Genomic DNA, 18,282 nt, shown 5'->3' with positions numbered 1-18,282 from the left:
GGTTAATGGAAATTATTTACACTGGTGTGAAGGGACAGAAGGACACCTCTCAAAATTCAGTACCATTGTGATTCCTGTTTCCCATGAAGCATGTGCTTAGCTAAACTTTACCTACATTAAGACATTGCTTTTCTAGGTATCATAATCTGTAGCTGGGAATAAGGACACAATATGATACTGAATGAGGTGTCCGAAAAACATTCAGCACTTCTGCAGAAACTCAAGGGTTACTCAAGTTTTTAAAGTGTTCATTTATATACTACATACTGATCACAGTTGCTCTTTCAAGAATACCCCTGCATATGCGCACATAATGGTCCAGCAGAACACATGTAGCCTCTATTTCACCAAAATGAAATAAACACTCTTTTCTTTCCTCTATTTAGAAGAGAGATGAAAAGAGTTTTGTTTTTTTTCCTTACATGCATATTTGAACAGGAAGATCAGAGTGAACTTTTAATGTCATTTGGCCAGCTACCACCACACTATTGAGACCTAAAAGGAAAGAGTCCTGACTAATCTTTAATTCTCAGAAGGATATATTACATGGCTCATGGGGGGAAAAAGTGCTAGAGTGTATAGCTTGTTTTTTTCCTGCTTGGGGATTTTTGTTGCTTTTAAGTATGTATCATTCACCCAAGATTTTACATGTACACAGAACATCCATAACACTATGGTTCTGACATAAAATTATTCTTAAACACATTAGCAGAAACTTTTCTACTCTTTCCTCATCTGAACACATTTACTTTTCTCAGAATGACTGTTTCTACACAGATTTCAAAACTGAATTTTTAAGAAGTTTGTCTAAAAGCCCTACCATTTTTGTGTGGTAGCTACAACTTCCTACTTGCCTCTGCTTTGTTTTCTTTGTCTACTACTAAGAGGAGAACTAAGTAACAAATGACAGTAACACTTCTTCAGTTACTGATACTGCTAGCATTTGTGTTGAGATTTTTGTCTTGTACAGTTCTATAAGTGGTGATGCCTAGGGGACAGAAGAAAAAACGATCATTTGCCTTAGCTCTACATGATCAAAGTTTCAACTGACACAATCCAATTATTTTCTTAGAGTGAAAAGTATGGCCAATACCACATTATCTTTCCAATACAAAAAACTCAACACAGGGAGATTTTCAATTTGATTCCTGTCTGATTACGTGGGTTAGTTTAACACAAGCTTTCTTTTCCCCTTGTATTATAGTAAAGCAAAGCAGTGAGCATGTCCTTTTCTAACAGAGTCATCACGTAATTTAGAGTGGAAGTGACCACTGAAGGCCATCTGTTCCAATCTTCCAAGTTTTTCAGGGCCTTGTTCAACTGAGTTTTAAAAATTCTGAAGGGCAGAGATTCTACTGCCTCTCTGGACTACCTGCTCTACTCAGTGCTTTTTCACTCTCACTGTAACACTTTCTCCTTATATCCATTCAGAATTCTCCTTGCTGCAACTTTTTCCTCTGATCCTATTGCTGTGTTCCTATGAGTTTGGCTCCATCCTCTGCATAATGCCCCTCTGGGTAGCTGCAAATAGCAATTAATTAGACAATTAGACTTCTCTGGTTTTGAGTCTGTAGCTTGGCCCGAGTGTTCTGCTTCAAAACACATTGAGAATAATATGACTGGCAAATAAATTAGTAAAATGCAATATTTATTTCTGAATCACTCTGATCGCTGTCCTGGCTACCCCCCCACCATCCATTATAAATACCTTATTAATTTCTGTACTTTTGTCCGTGAAAGCCCTGCGGATTCCTCTCTCTGCTCTACTCCCCACAGTACAGGTTACACCTTAAAGCTGCACTACACTGAACTAATCCCAGCAAAAGCCAAGCCCCATGTAGTAGTTCTTTCCTGCCTCACCTCAGCTACTACCTATCTACACATCTTAGACAAGATGTCAGTTATCCTGTACTTCATGAAGTTCCTTAATACTGATGCAACCACAGAAATGGCCCAACAGCATTATATTGTATCATGCTGGCACGCCCAAGGAACTTGAAGAAGGCACCACACTAACACACTGTGTAAGCTCACAGTGATCAGCTGCCATTTGGCTTCAGACCAGACATTATCATGTGGAAGTTTACTATCTCACTTTCTCAACAAAAGCAGCACATTTGAGTCCCAAATTGCAAGAAGATTAAGTGTAAGCAGCAGATAAATAAATTCAAAGCAACTTCATTTGGGTATAAGAGAATTTGATGACTGGCAGCTTCTTCAAAGTGTGCAAGCAATTTTAATTATTTCCTGTTAAGCCTGACAGAACCCTTTCCACTTGGGCTGGCTTCACTCCCTCATCATCACACACACCACAGCACATGATGATCACATTCTTTGGAGAAAAAAAGAACAAGAAACCCCTTACTTTTGACTTGTTGTTCAGGTGCTTTGATGTGTGTCACCATCCCTGGCATGTTTACGCTGTTCCTGTGCAGGTATTTCAGGAAGACATCTGCATTTCTCCGAGCCAGTGTGCAAGCCTAGAAAGTCAATGGTATTACTTTATTTGAAGATGTACAAATATATACCCAGAAAGAGACAAAAGACCTCCCTCACCCCTTTTTGTGCATTTCCCACCCTCTCCAACTTTTGAAAGTGTTGCTTGTTAAATCCTTCTACAAGTAAAAACAAAAAAAACAAACAAAAATCCCGCAACTCGTACAAAGACAAACCAAAATGCTAATTCTTTTTATGTGAACATCCTGAAAAGCAATTACCTGCTCTAGAGCTTTCAGCATGACTCAGAGCTCACAGAGAAGTTTGTTTTGTGTATGTGCCATGTGCCACTTGAAGTCATTTAATGCATGAACAGAATGCACATGCTTATGTACTCACCTGCTTATTCCAAAACATCCACCAGTACTTTAAACAAAAAGTAAACACTCCACAGAAGTGAAAGGAGAAGTGCTAAAATATTAAGACGTTACCTTAAAATATTAAGGCATGGCCTTGAGAGCTTTCAGTTCTCACCATTGTATTGCCAACACTCAGCTCAGCTGCCTTTTCATCTTAGTGTACACCAAGTACTACATATGGGCTGGCTGCCTTATTTTTAACAAGCAAAACATGAAATGTCACTTCAAAAGGTTAGATAACAGTAGCATGGTTCAATCCAGTAACAAAGACACTGAGTCGTTTCTCATATAGGTAAACAGAGATTGGTAACTCACGTGACAGCTGCAGAACAATCTATCTGACAGTATACTTAGAGCTATGCTAATATGTTTTTCAGTGTTCTCATCTGTGCACTGAGAACAAAAAGGCTTATAATTATTATTATACTCTTAGTAGTGTTTCAAGGTGATGCTGGAAAAAGCCTTTGGTTACAGAGTTAGCTACACTGCCTTGCAAGCATCTGTTACATATTAATTCAGTATGATAAATAACTTTCTTCAGTAGGGCATTAGTTGGAACAAAAACCTTTCATTTATCTGCGGACACAAACCCAACTACTCCCAGGTGCTGGTCTAGCAATTTGCTCCTCCCATACTCGGCTGTAGTCCAAGTATAACTACTATGTAACTGTCACTTCTCTTCCAAAGCAGCAGCCTTTAAGTATTCTTTAGACTGACAGTTGCTCAAAGCAGTGATTCCCAATTCCTCTTCAGTCACAGTGGGAGACCTGACATCTATTGAAGTTCAACAGGAAATACATTTATAAAACTGGCTACAACTTCATGCACTTGGCAGTACTCTCCTCATCACTGGCAGAAGCAGTTAACGTGCCACTTCCCACATCTTTGCAGTTTGGGACATACCTGTAACATCTGAATGGGCACTGTTGCTTTTCACATACATTTCAGCACTGTTAGGAGTGAGTATTTGACTGCAAGCTTGCCAAGACACAGAAGACCACGATAAAAGAGCAAACCTTACTTTTAGGAATGCCTCTTTCTGTTCCAGGTGTTTGCTTATCATGGGAGTAACATGATCGGTTTCAGAGTTGGGACCCAGTTTGTCTGCTCCTCCACACCAGTCTTCTTCTCGCTTGTATTCTTGCTCGAGGCTTTCCAGCACACTGCACACCTATCAGGAAAAAAGAGTCCAATTTAAATAAAATTCAGTACAATTCAAAAATTCAAAACTCAAGCCAAAAACCAGAGAAAACCAATCTATCCCTTACATATACCTTAGCTTGTGACATGTTTTGACTGGGACTTAAAAGAAGGCAACAAACTGGCTACAGGTTTGCAACCATTGGCTTACTTACATGGAATTGCTCTAGAAGGCTATCCCTAAAGTTGCTTTTTTTTTTTTCTTCTGCCTCTGTGACTGAATAGTTCAGGATGGGCTTAATCTATGACTGCAGAGGAAGCAACCTTGCTAGCCTTCCCCCTAACGGTTCCACGGACAAATCGGATGAAGCTGATTTTTCTCTGACTACCACACAAAAACCAGAATTATATATCTGAAGTATTTCCATTAAAACCTCTGTGTAACTTGCTTAAGTAAAACTTTTTGGAACAAGCAAAAATCCAACTAAGCAGTTGTACATTGTGTTTCATCTCGAAAATGTTTTAAATGACTTTTTTTCAATTAAAAATAACAATCTGAGGAATATTAAAGGGGAGCGTGATAGAAGTGGCAGATGAAGATTTCAGGCCTCACCAACAACCACTGCACTTTGGTAATGTACCTTCTTTGAAGTTTGCTAACTGAATCAAGTGTAGCCAGACCAGTTAGACTGTAGTCTCTTAGTAGTTAGTACAATTTGTCTACTATTCATCTATCATAAAATGGTTTGGGTTGGAAGGGACCTTTAAAGATCATCTATAGAGTCCATGTCCCCTTCTATGCATGGCCAGGACCACCTTTCACTAGATCAAAGCCTTGTTCAACCTGCCTTAGAGTACTTCCAGGGATGAGGCATCCATAATTTCTCTGGGCTACATGTTTTAGTGTCTCACCACCCTCATAGTAAAAAATTTCTTCCTTACATTTGCTCTAAATCTGGTAAGAGGATTTACTTCTTGTATTTTTTGTATAACTGCAGTTGTTATCAAATTAGTAGATATAATCAAACATAGCCAACCACTTTTTAGGTAATACTGTTTTATGCCACACTGGAGAATTAACCAAGGCAAACACAGATCACGTAGTATTTCTGTACCTGTTCAGAAGTTTTATAGAAGGCAACAGAGGCATTCACAAGCTTGAGACGATCCTCCATCTTCAGCATCAGTTGCTGCCAATGGGAAGCAACCTTCTCTGCACACTCCCGGATCATATCCATGTCATAGTGATTAGCCTGCAGCATTGCCTCTGCCTTCTGCTGAACTTGCAGGGCACTTTGATGCGTTTTCTGGCAATGGATGAAAATTCAGGAGTTCAGTGGAGCACTTCAGTTCCTTTTGTTTAAGACTTCAAAGGCTCACATTCCCACTCTGTTAATGACACTTCTATAAACATGCACAAACACCCATCAACTAAAAATAACTGTCTAATATTAGTCACTGCATGACTTCACTATGCAAATACAAAGGAAATAAATCCTGTAGAGATTTATCATCAAATCAACGACTAGCAGTTTGTAAGTAATAGCAACTGTTTAGCATCATTTGCTAGCATATCTGTGTTGCAGTACACTCCTATAATTAGCAATTTCAGCCTGATTTTCTTTCCCTTCATGGTGAGGAAAAAGAAGATGGAAAGGATGTATCTTATTGTGGCTTTATTACTATTACTCTCCTCACAGCTCTACTGAAGTCTTTTGCACACCAGTAGTGAGCAAATGAAGGTGCAGGTGTGCAGGCCAATACAAGAGAACTCTCCATTCATTAGAAGCAAATTTTAAACTGTAGTTCTCTGTGTAAACATATACTTGCCTAAAATCTGGAACCCCAAACTAGAATCATGATTATATCCGAGAGCAGAATGACCCAGAAAACACAGAATTTGAGCTTCCTAGTAATTTATTCTTAAATTGACCAACACCTAGATGTCTCATGATTTTTATATTTAAGAGCTACCAAAACTCTCAAAATGAGGGTACATACAGTGAAAACTGAAAACAGAAAGAACAAAACAGAGGGGAAGCATACAACTCCACCAAATAGCAAATGAGTGTGAAAGATTTGCTGCAAGACGAAGTACATCTGAAAATAGTTTTCTTAAGTAATCATAATATTAATCTTTCAACATAAGTTCTTAAAAAACGTATTCTATATACAATCAGTATCACCGTAAGTCCCTCAATAAGTGCATATAAATTAATAACACTGCATTTAAGTAAATCTTAAGATCTCTGCCTATTTTTTGCAGAGATGACAAATCCAATAAGTTTAGTTTGAAGTCATGGCAGGAGGATGGACACACCACAACACACAAATTACAGTGAAACCTACTGGAAGCATTAAAGGACCATACCAGAATAAACAAAACTGATGTCTGCTGTTCCATTTACTCCTAACTTTAACAATTAGCATTATACGTTTGTTTTCTAACAAAGGGAAACACCATTTTCAGTAAAATTACCGTGAACAGCTATCACTTTACAGAGATCCAAAAAGGTTCTCAGAAGACGTGTTCACCTGGAATTGCAGCTGCAAAATGAACAAGAACAAAAACCCCACCTTCCAAGTAAGTGATTTTATCTCTTTGCCACAAGATGATTTCAACAGCTTTTCCTAAACTCAAAATATTGTAGCGTGAACCAAACAGTACTATTTACAGACTCATGAAGTGTAATACAGGACTTCTTGCCTACAGTCGCTCAAATGGCACTTTTACCTCTATTGCGTGTTGAAACTGCTCATGCTCCCTCTGTAACTGTTCTGCCTCCTGCAAAGAGCTGGCAGTGATAAGCCCGGCATTTAACATTGATTCTCCGTTTCGGATCCAGCCCAAAACCTGTAACAAAAGAGAAGAACATGAAATACGCAATTCCACCACCAACCAGCAAGAAAAGCATCATTGCTAGGGACAAAAACATTTAGGGTCACATGTAGTACTGGAATTGATGACTAAATAATTTATTAATTATATATTTATGGTGAATTACATGTTCAATAAACAAGGCGAATGATATTCACTTTAATTTCCCTTAGCTGACCACCCACATCTTTCAGTCAACTACTACATGCTTGTGGTTTCAGTTTATACACTGAAAAAGGTTGTGTTTCTGAATAGCATTTCTGTCACTTGGAAAACTGGAACAAGTTACACGCAATATTTGCCTAAGAGGCAGCATCAGTAATGTAAACTGAGGACATGCAGATTACTAAAAAGCAAATAATTTTGAATATTAACATTGAGAAAAATGTGACCGTCAAGTGTGTTCTAGCTGCTTAAAGATTTTCAGTTTTCAGAATGTGTCGCCTTTAACACGTCCACTGAAAACAGAAGAATCCCTGGGCAGGGAGAAGCCTCAGGAGGCCACCTAGTGCATTCCTGACCAACAGCAGGAACACGCAACCTTAAGGCCTCTCCTAAAAGATCTGTACCTTGTTAGTTCCTCAAGAATCCAGTCCTGCACTTTCACCAGAGGTTTTTATCAACATAAGTCTTCTTTCTAATGTCTAACATTCAAATCTCTCTCACTTTAATTTCAGCTCATTTCATTTCTCCTGTGAACAACACAGGGCAGGGAAATAACAAAACATTTTCCCCCTCTTAGCTTAAGCTTTGTTTTTCCCTGTCCTCTATCATGAGCATTACCTGATTCCCTCCTCTAGATTCCTCTTCTCTCATTCACCAGAGTCTCCTCAATCTCTCCTATGTGAAGTTTGCAACCTTATTTTTCTCACTGCTCTTTTACGAGCTCTCTCCAGTTGATAACTATGACTTCAGTCAAAATCTTTCATATACTGAGTAAAGCTGGACATAATTCAGGTTACTCACTGTCATCTGTACAACTTCTCTGTGGAACTGCCGCTCAGCCAGTAATTACCCCTGTGCTGTATTTGTTCAGCTGATTATTCCTGCCAGTACATCATGCTCTGCATTTGCCACTAATAAAATTCATATCTTCCTTGCACCAGAATTCTCCCATACATCAAGATAATTCCGAGCTGTAATCCAGTGTCTTCTGATGAACTCAAATCCCTTTTCCAGCTTCTTTTGCCTTTATCTTCAAATTTAAAAGCATAATCTCTAACATAGATTTTGTGATGGACAACATGAACTAGTATCCTAATACAGACTTCTGGAGCTTTTTTTTTAAATGTTGGAATCTATTTTCCAGTCCAGTGAGTCTCTTAACTTTTGTTACTGAGTATGGTTTTCCAGCAAGTTATCATTCATGGTAATGTAGTCTCATATGACTGAACTGAACTATTTTAAAACCTTTAATAGACGGAAGATCCTAACCAGAACACCTGTTACCTTGGCCAGGAAAGCTAGGGAAGTTAGTCTTAATTAATCTATGTTAGCCTTTTCCCCTCTCCTCATAACTGTTCAGGTTTAATAATCTACCTGTTTCAGAGTTTTTCCTGGGAATTATGTTAAACTAGTTGACCTATAATCCTCCCTTAGCTAATCCTTTCCCACTTTTTGAGTTCCAGGCCTCCAGAATCTCATCTAATGTCCAGAAGTTTGGAAAAGAGCACCAATGTCTCTGACATGATTTCAGACAGTTTTCTAGGTATTCTATGATGAGTTCCTTTGGGTTCAGTTGATTTGAAAATAACCAGCTTCAGCATACCTTCTCTAACATTTTCCTACTAAGTGATTTTAGGCCTTCAACCACTGGTAATAAATATATTAACTACCAAATCACAGTTAGCTCTTAGCACTAAACACTCTCATGTAATGATCTACCTGTACACTACCATTAATGCTACTGTGCTGGGTTATTACTAAGTGAATTAGGATGACATGACTGCAGCCATAGACTGAAGACACAGGAAGAAACCAGGAAAAGGACCTATTAAAACACAAATCCTTTAAAACAAAAAGCACATATGGTCTACATCCAAAGTACACTCTAATATGTCTTAAACAGCTTGAAGCAACTCCGGTCTAGCCATCTTGACACAACATCCATTTCCTCAAATCTGCATCACAATCTCATCCCATCTTCCACTTATCCAGTCTGCAATAACATTGTATTAGTAATGCAGTTTTCCCACTTCTGCCTGCACAACAAACAGATAAGGTTTTTTTTGTCTGGTTTGTTTGGTTGTTGTTGTGGTTTTTGCTTGATAGCATGTATTTGTATTTTTCTGTATAAATCCAGCAAGCCTGTAGGAAAGAGAAAGTCTGCAGTGCAGACACATGGCATGACAGCACCTCCCACATATGTAACTGGGTGCACATTCTGCTTCTCTGGGGAGAAAGCACTGGGTCAGGTGGGGCCTTGCAGGGACAGGTAAGGCTCTGGCCTTACAACCACCTCTCCTGCTGCAAGGAGACACTTCCAGGTCATAGCATGGGGGCATGTGAAAGAGGCCATGAAAGGAGCTGGGAGTTTCTAAGTTGTTAAGACATCTGGGGGTTGTTAAAACTCAAGGGAGTAAGCCCAGGTAAGCATTAGGAGCAAGAAAGAGGGAAGCTCTGAAGGAACCAGATGAGTTCAACAGACTGCAGACAGAAACTATTCTTGGAAGAAATAATTTGTCTGTAAGAACATGGGAGGCAGATTATTTTAAATCCCTTTTTTATTTCTACTTTGTCTTACAAAAGCAGTTCTAAGCTCCCTCTCCACATTACAAAATAATTCTTCAGGTATAGTGCAACAAAACACACTTTTTAGGGTTGAAACACATTTAAGCCTTCTCCAGAGAATTGATAATGACAGAGAATGCTTAAGCAGCACCAGTTCAAAGCTCCTCTTGACATGGCATCCCATCATACACAGCAGAGACAGCACAGAACTTGCTGTTTCAAACACACTGATTTGTCCTCCTGCTTGTTGCAGGTCAGGGTGCAGAAGCTGGTGGGAACTCATAGAAGAGAAGTTGCCAGCAGCGCTTTCCCTTCTCTCTGCTCTGACTCGGGGAGAAAATATAAGCACCACTAAATAGGGAGCCTGTTCCTCTTCCACGGCTGCTGCCCTCCAGTGTTTGTTGGCACATTCCCATCACCTCACTGTCTGGGTGGACTGTACACCCCACGTTTTATCTTGCAAGCCTTCAGCAGGCTAGAAAACCATCAGCAACACTGTGGAAAGGAAAGAATATGGGACACCTGAAAGGGTCAAATAGGTAGTTCTATAGATAAATGCTGGATTTAAAATCAGTTTCTTCGACAGCTTTTTGACACCAACTAAACACGATCATGAGACACACTTGCTTCAGCCTCCTGTCCTAGCTACGTTTCCATATCCATATGGTCCTATACAGAGTGCCAGGATACTCTTTCTGAGCAGTATTTTGGGAGAATCGGAGCTCAAGCCCCATGTTTGCACCAAGCTAAAAGGTCTGCATGTGAGAACACTCTTGATGGTATGAGCTTTTACTTGGTACAAGTCTGGGCACATTGTTGTACACATATGAAAACACAGGTATATATCCAAGAACATATACCATGATCAGAGCAGCAAACAGGATTGAACTAAAAAGCCTTAATGAGTATAGTAAAACCAACTGGATTGGTCTGCGAGCTTGGCAGAGATTTTGACCCAGGCAGATCAAAGCATTCATTCTATAAAGCGAGCACATGGAGTGATCGCAGCAATAAATAATCCAGCAGCCATATTTTAGGTGATAAAGAAAAAGTTTGTCTGGCAAACAGGCAAGTGGAGTTCTTGATGAAATGGATACTATCTCAACTATCTCTCTGCCTCACATATCCCTGCCCTGTATAAAATGGTCACATTTTCCTTTCCACGTTGTGTTTCCCCACGTTACTTCAGCAAGCATCCTCTTCCCCATATCTTCTGAGGTCTCCCTATATCATAATCTTCTATGTGGTTTTGCCATTTCTGCACTGATTACACATCAAGTTGACATGCAAATTCTTTGCAGGTTTTCTTTAAACCTCTGTTTGTCTTCTGGCCTTTCTGCTTCCTCCTAGCCATAAGGCTTGATCTACAGAACTTCAATGTCACAAAATAGAACTGGTACAGTAGTAAAGGGAGATGAAACACTGGATGCTTTTTTTTGCTTTCTGTGCTTATTTGATAAGTATTCATTAACATCCAAGTTTTGCTACCTAGTACTGAAGACACTCCTTGCAAGTATTTGACTAAAAAACTAAACCAGGAGACAAGTTTGCTGGTCTCCATTACAGTAATCTGAGAGACAAACCTTATACAAAAATTCCTGCAGTGTTCCAATCTAACCTTTTCACATGACTACAAGCTATATATTTTTAATATTTTATATATATATATATGAAAATACAACAGCAGTAGTGTCAGTTTGGTGGGAAAATTAAAAGTGAAATCTTGTTAAAATCCTTGCTAATAGAGACAGTATCCCATCTACATAATAAGTGTGCTTATACCCAGTTCATCAACAATAAATGTGGCAGAAAATCACAGTAATTGATTTGGAAAACCATATGTTAATTGCTTTAGGCAACAAAATACAAGCAAAACAGACTGAAGAGAAGGTTTGACATGTCATTTTACTCTCAGGTAAAGCACCTGCTGTGACCTGCCGAGCTATTAAGTTTTTCTCAGTACAGAGGAAACAGGAGAAGATCATTCTTCCTGATAATTAAAAATGAGATGTGGTATTCTGAAGAGGGAACTGAAATCACACAACTAAGATTTACTATCCCCAAAGCATTCCAAAAGGGATCAAAAGAAAGCCTAGAGATGATATAACTTTCAGGTTTAGTTCCATTCAATTTTTAGGCTGGGGAAGTATTGCAGGTTAATCTGTACAACGAAAATCTGGAAAAGGAGTTTGTATTACACAAACATTCTGCAAGCTACATAGACATTTGTCTATGTTTGAAAATTCATGCCTATTACGGCATTTAATTCGACATAAAATCCCACTTCATAAAGATGTGCTCAAGCAATATAAAACAGAATCCATTTTTTCTCCTAAATCCCAGTCTACTAAGAAAAGGCAGCAGGTTAGAAGAGGATACTACCTGCATCTTTATTATAAGACAAACTCATTTTTTCCAGTGCTTTCTTAAAAACCTAAACTCAAGCTTCAGTGTCAGTCTACATTTCGTGATGTTCATCATCTGCTTATATCTGCCAAAATACAGAATGTTTGTTCTGCAAACATAGGTGTTAAACATGTGCGTCTTTCCTGTCACATTTAACTTCATACAAAGCTAGTGGAGCAAGGTATTTACTTTATTGCGGGAGAATGCAATATAAGTAACTATTTAATAGTGTGTCTTTATTCTATGGTGCTATATTCTGTTTTGCAACCGAATATTATTTCAGTATCATAGGAATTTATTTTTCTTACTAACCCATCCTAACCCACTGATATACAACAAAGGGATGGGAACCTTCTATTCACCTTTCCTATGCTAAGGGGACCACTCATATTACTTTGCAATTCAGGAGTTCTCATTCACAGCCTCATGAGGGAGACTAATTCCTGTAAGACCTTATGACAAACAAAAAAAGAAGACAAGTTGCACTAGGAACCATTATTGGACATACAACAGACTGTAGTAGACCTCTGTGATGATGACAAGTGTGAGCAAGATCAAAAACTCTAACCCCTCTAGTGTTTTGTTCGTTTGTTTTTTAAACTTGTACCTACTTCAGTGGTTTTGCCCACAGCATCTCAAATTCACCCAAAGGTTTAGGTGTTTATCAGATAAGGACCTCAAAACTTGCCACTTTATTGCCAGGAAAAGCAAAAATTTATTTTTCTTCTCCCAGAATGCAAACTATGCTGGTATTACATTATCACTATTTGTAGATGTCTCAAACAATATACCAACAAGCATTAGGCCAGCATGCAGGGACTGAATATTTTTATTGATCACCATAGAGATGATAAAAGTGTGGGTTTACTACTTGGATCCATGCAGAAATACAGACTGTTAATGCAAATTAAAAAACATACTTCATGTTAACAGAGGATGAAGTTTCTTAGGTGTTCAATTTAAAGTCCCTCCAAATGCAAGACTTTATATAGCAGAAGGCAATTTCCCACCTCTGCTCAGGGGAACAGACCTCTCTGAGTGGTGTGGAACAGCTCTGGGGGGCTGAGGCCCCTGCGTACCTGCTTGACTTCGGCCTGCAGGTGCCGCAGCTGCACGCATTGCTCCAGGTGCTTGCGATGCTGCTCCGCGGCCACATCCAGCTCCTGCTGCTTCTCATGGAGGAACTCCAGCAGGTCCTGGACACGAGTCGCCATGTCTACGTCTCTGTCACAAAGCAACTCAACACCTGCAATCACACAGTCGTTTACAAATCACTTACAAGTCTCCCAAAGACAAACAGCTGGTTTCAACTGGTTTACTTTTGCCTTTCCAGTTTCTTCTCAATGTGCAACTTAATCCTTGGAGCATTTGCTTAAACGGGCATAGTTTCTTAAAAAAATGTTTGTGTTGTTGTTGTTGTTTTAAAGCAGTCTGACTGCATATGGTTAAAAACATCAAGTGGAAAGGCATAAGAAACAAAAAAGGAAGACTTATTGCTTGGAAAGTTGAAAATTTTGGCTTGAGTATATTGCTCCAATTAACTATAAAATTAACTTCCTGCTATTTACTCAAGTTTTACTGACTTCCTGAGTGGAATCTCCCTCTTAAAAACCTAAATATTTTCAGGTGTTGCCTACTTTAAAATAAAAATTACCTGCCATAATGTCAGCATATTCTCATGAATGCTATCAAATGATTTGAGTATAAAGGAAAAAAGAGAAGTCTACACATCTTCAGTTTACCATTAACCAGCCTCTCTGTCATTTCAACACATCCCATGCAGAGACAACTGGATAATTCTTATAAACCCACTGCCTGGAATAGCACAAAGGAGCCATCTTACCAGATGCCTGCACTTCATTGACATACTGCAGCAGATCTTGCCCTTGGTGGATGACATCAAAGGTCAAGTTATTCATGGTCAGGGCTTTGTCTGCATGATGCTGGAGCCTCTGTTCTGCTATTGTAAGATCTTCAGTGTCGAAGTCATTCATCTGCTGAGAGAGCTCATCATTCCAAGACTCGAGGTCTGAAATTATCTGGGCAAAAAGGAAGAAAATAATCTTCACTTACTTACTAGATGATGTTTATTTTGAATGTTGCACTGACAATGGAGGTCAGAAACTCAAGGTGCTCATTGTCCATTGACTTCACTGATCAGGTTCAACATGGTGTAGATGTGGGTTTTTTCAGCATGGGTTTTAAAGAAGAATCTCTTTGAGAACTGCAACAGCTCTCCTTCAACCAGTGCTTGAAACACTGTGGGCACACTTGCTTTGTTTAAGGTAATCCTTCACCGACCCATCACTTGTCCAACAGGTGAAATTAAAATGTTTTTAACTTCACTTTTGATCTAAAACTTCTTTTCAGTTCTACAGAGTGCACCAAGTAATAACTCACACAGCTAAGCTTTCAATTACACCCGTCTCAAGCTCCTTCACACACACAAAAAAAAACAGCTCTACCCCTCTGTGAGCACCTTCAACTTTGACCAGACATCTGAGACATCACAAAAGGCAGAGTACTTAGTGAATGGAGCAAAACCAAAAAGTATTATTTTATTACAGTATTGCTGTAACATCATAGTTAAATTTACTTGCTGAAATTATTCAGCTGCACTTCAGTTTACACTTCAGTTCTGGATTTTATTGGAGCCATAAGATGTCCAGAAAAAGGGTAGCTAAGGAAGTTTTTTAACACGTGTACTACAAGAGTAATTCCTCCTGTCTGCCCACAAAAACACATTTCTCACATAACATTCTAGAACCTGGCTAAAATGTAAAATACTCCTTTTAATTAGGATACAAAACTGTTTTTAAGTCTAATGGATAATGCTTACAATCCTCATTGATCAAAGTGGGTTTAGCTCTTATGGCATCAGCTACTTATTTCCAACAAGCCTGTCTGACACACTTATCCCTCAAGCCTGTATTTTTTTTTTTTTTTTTTTTAGCAGAGTTTTGCCACAAACTACTGTAGTTCATAGGGAAAGCAAAATTACAGAGCTCCAGAGCTCTACTATTCCAGGAGTAGGACAAACTGATCTGAACGGTGCTAAATGACAGGGAAACCTCTATTTATGTAGCAAGACACAGGGAAAAGAGGACCTGACTAAGCAGGCATTAGCAACAAAGTAACTGCCTGCATAAATATTTAACCAAAGTCATTTGTTCTCAGCAAAAGGAATATGCTGCTATGCTTTCCAAGCAGTTAATTAGAACTGTGAAGTTACCAAGACATCCAACTACAAGATAAATAACAGGAAAACAAGCCTTGTAGAAAAAAAACCCAGAATTCAGGAGAAAGCAAAATTAAATAATCTCTATAAAGTTTCTGTAGTTATCTATAATCTTTCTTGAAGGATTGTTTCCATTCTGCTCACATTGCACCACAAAGAACAGACACATAAAGCAATTATTTTTACAATTGTAGCATTAGTGAGTTTACTTCCTGTTTTAAAGGTGTTCTGCAAAAATTTTACTTGATTCACTAAGCATTCAAGTTTTGCATCATGCCATGATGTGAGATAGCAAACAATTAGGATAACTATTTGCAATCCCTAAATCTGATCAGCTATAATAGTTCTACACAAACGAAAACAGGCAGACACTCATGTTTCAGAGGTAACAATGAAAACAGAAAAGCTGATGGTCAAGCGATACAAGAAGAGATACAGGACATGGCCTCCAGACACTGCTTAAATCTTCTTTCACCACATTTTCATGTGCTTTAAACATTACACATTATGCATTATGCACATGCATTATGAGTGGTTTCCTCTCTGAACACACACGCACACACACGCACACGCACGCACACACGCACACACACACGCACACACACAGGCTTCTCCTCCCACAAAATCATAACTTCCCTTTACCTCCCTTTTACTTGGTCCATGCTCAACATGCCTCATCACCTCTCTACTCTTCATCTCCTTTTAACTGACCTGAAATATTTCAGAAACTTTAAGTCTTCCTGACAGTCCAGCCTGAGAAACCGCTTACTTCCAAGCTAATCCCTTTGCTCTCTCAAACACGTCAGACCTGCTCTTTCCAGCTCATCTTCAAAACTTAGTGTTATTCCCTGCCAAAAGCAGTGGAGGTCACCTAACATTTGTTTCTTCAAACCACTCACTGCACTATGGCAGTTCTCACAAATCAGATTTTCCAGATTTTTCATCCAGTTCAGTTAACAACATCCATAAGTTATCCTCAAGAAGTAACTGTAGTTAGACTTGGTCAAACTGAAAAACCTAAGCTTTAAAGAAGGTTGTGAAACTCCACCATCAAAACATTATCTTTCACTCTCTTTCTAAACACCATTAAAACGTGGATTAAGTTTTAACAAGGTACATTTGTTATAAAAACAAAGCCAGTCTATCTACCTTCAGAACAGATGCCAGAACCTTACCTCTTTTACTATCAAATTGGGTGTAAATAAAGTAATCAACACCATTAGCTCACAATGGGAGCTAAATGTCCGTATTTTTATCATAATGGAATGGTTTAAGTAGATTATAGTCACAATCTCCTCCCAGACTATCTTGTGATTCACTGTATCTGATATGAATGACAAGTAGTCTGAAGAAGTCCACACCATGTGTCACCTCAGCTAAGAGGTGTCAGTGATACTGCCTCCAAGGAACAACAATGAACAACAGTAAGAATTCTAACTTCTTCCCATGGTATTTCATGCGTCCTTGAGGTTAAGATCATGGTCCACACATTGTTTAAAGCACTCTGAAACACTGTGTAAGAGCAAGACATTCCCTGTCCCCTTCAAAAGACCAGAAAGCCCACAATCCAACTAAATAAAAAATGCCAGCATGGTCCCCCATTCATTCAAAAAAATAAGTCAGTGCACATCACAGCCAGGGTTTCTAGCAAGGGCAGTAATCCTTATACTTTTTCAGCAGTACCTGTGTGGTTCAAAATAATCTATTTCAGCCATTGCACCCCCTGTGCAAATCTCAAATGCATTGAGGGCAGAGTTAAAACAAAAATAACATGCATTAAGCACTCTTTGCCCACATTCTTCAGAGCTTCCCCTGAAGTTCTGCTTTACAAACAACACTTTTAGACCAATGGGCTCCTATTTTGTTTTTAAAGTTTTGTCAAGACAACTAGCACTAAACAAACAGAACAAAGATGAGCAGCTAATAAACATCTAAAGCCACTGAATCACAAATTAACACCACTCTCAGGAAATGGACAACCCAGATCAAATACAGGGTAACTACTTACCATAGCATAGAAGTTCCTAGTGCAGAGTCTGAGCTGCCTGACACTGCTAGTTATTAAAAAATGTAAAGGTAACACTGACAGGACATAAGGCAGTGTGTAACACAGAAGGGATGCCGACTTTCACACGGAGTGGGAAAGAAATAAAGAACCGCGAGTCTCTTCTCAGAAGGATGTAACTACCATTCCTTGTACTAAGTGCTAATCAGAACCTGGAAAATACTATGTGCTGGGGAGAAAGGAAAATGTAAATTGGGAAAGGGAGAAGCGCTAGATCTCTGTGATCCAGCACTTTGCATCCTTGCTTTTTCAGCTGTATGACTTAACAGGCATCTTGTAAGTGCAGGCCAAAAATAGAGTAGAGATAAAGCTGTGAGTTGAGAAGTGTGTGGTATGCTTTGTGTGGAGCCCTGACATAGGGCTTGAGGCATTTAAGTTACAGACGAGCAAAAAATGCACAGACGCAGATGAGACACACGCATTTCAGGCTGCATACATTGCCACCAGTGTCACCTACCCACTGGCTAGATCCACACACATCTTCCTTATGCAACTAAACACCGTAGCAAGGGACTCTTTATGTACATTTTGCTCCTCTCGCCTTTAGTTAATACAGGCATTCACAAAAGTCCTTCACATGTTAGCTCATGATCAATGGCACTTAAAAGCCTACTGAGAATAAAGAAGGTCAAGTTCATATGCCAAGAACAAGGGGCAAAACAGAGACAGTACTGGGGTTACAGTAATTTCAGAAGAGCAGGAAAGCCTGAAAACTTGCAGGATAAAAAGACAGCAACTAAAAGAAACAGAATATTTTTTTCAGTGAATAATAAGGGAAGAGTAAGGACAAGAACAAGAGGACTAACCCTGCCAGCAAATCTCACCACTGTCCCCAGAAGCACAGCTGCACAATATGATCCTGCAGTACCAGGGGAACCCTTTGTCCCATTTTAGCCTGTGTTATTTTGCAAGCAGTAAGACAACCTTTTAAAAACACCACATGCCTTCCAGAAAAACTGTCCTCACAGGA

At 39.1% G+C, this 18,282-nt stretch overlaps 1 protein-coding gene across 8 annotated transcripts in view; it reads right to left on the bottom strand.

The window, feature by feature from the left end:
- TRIO (trio Rho guanine nucleotide exchange factor) overlaps positions 1 to 18,282 on the bottom strand; it is a 256,340-nt gene that overhangs the window by 104,979 nt on the left and 133,079 nt on the right. For 7 of the 8 annotated variants that reach the window (XM_082046525.1, XM_082046524.1, XM_082046527.1 and 4 more), the window contains exons 14-19: positions 13,853 to 14,048; positions 13,089 to 13,255; positions 6,730 to 6,849; positions 5,111 to 5,302; positions 3,877 to 4,026; positions 2,366 to 2,480 (exon numbers count right to left, since the gene is read on the bottom strand). In XM_082046525.1, coding sequence (XP_081902651.1) covers positions 2,366 to 2,480; positions 3,877 to 4,026; positions 5,111 to 5,302; positions 6,730 to 6,849; positions 13,089 to 13,255; positions 13,853 to 14,048 — 940 coding nt within the window. The remainder of the gene's footprint in view (positions 1 to 2,365; positions 2,481 to 3,876; positions 4,027 to 5,110; positions 5,303 to 6,729; positions 6,850 to 13,088; positions 13,256 to 13,852; positions 14,049 to 18,282) is intronic. The other variant, XM_082046523.1, reaches the window with a different exon arrangement.

Source organism: Streptopelia decaocto (assembly GCF_964273445.1).
Source record: "Streptopelia decaocto genome assembly, chromosome: 2".
Taxonomy (NCBI): Eukaryota; Metazoa; Chordata; class Aves; order Columbiformes; family Columbidae; genus Streptopelia; species Streptopelia decaocto.
The sequence above is the reverse complement of the archived record's forward strand: the minus strand, read 5'-3'. Positions and strand labels throughout refer to the sequence as shown.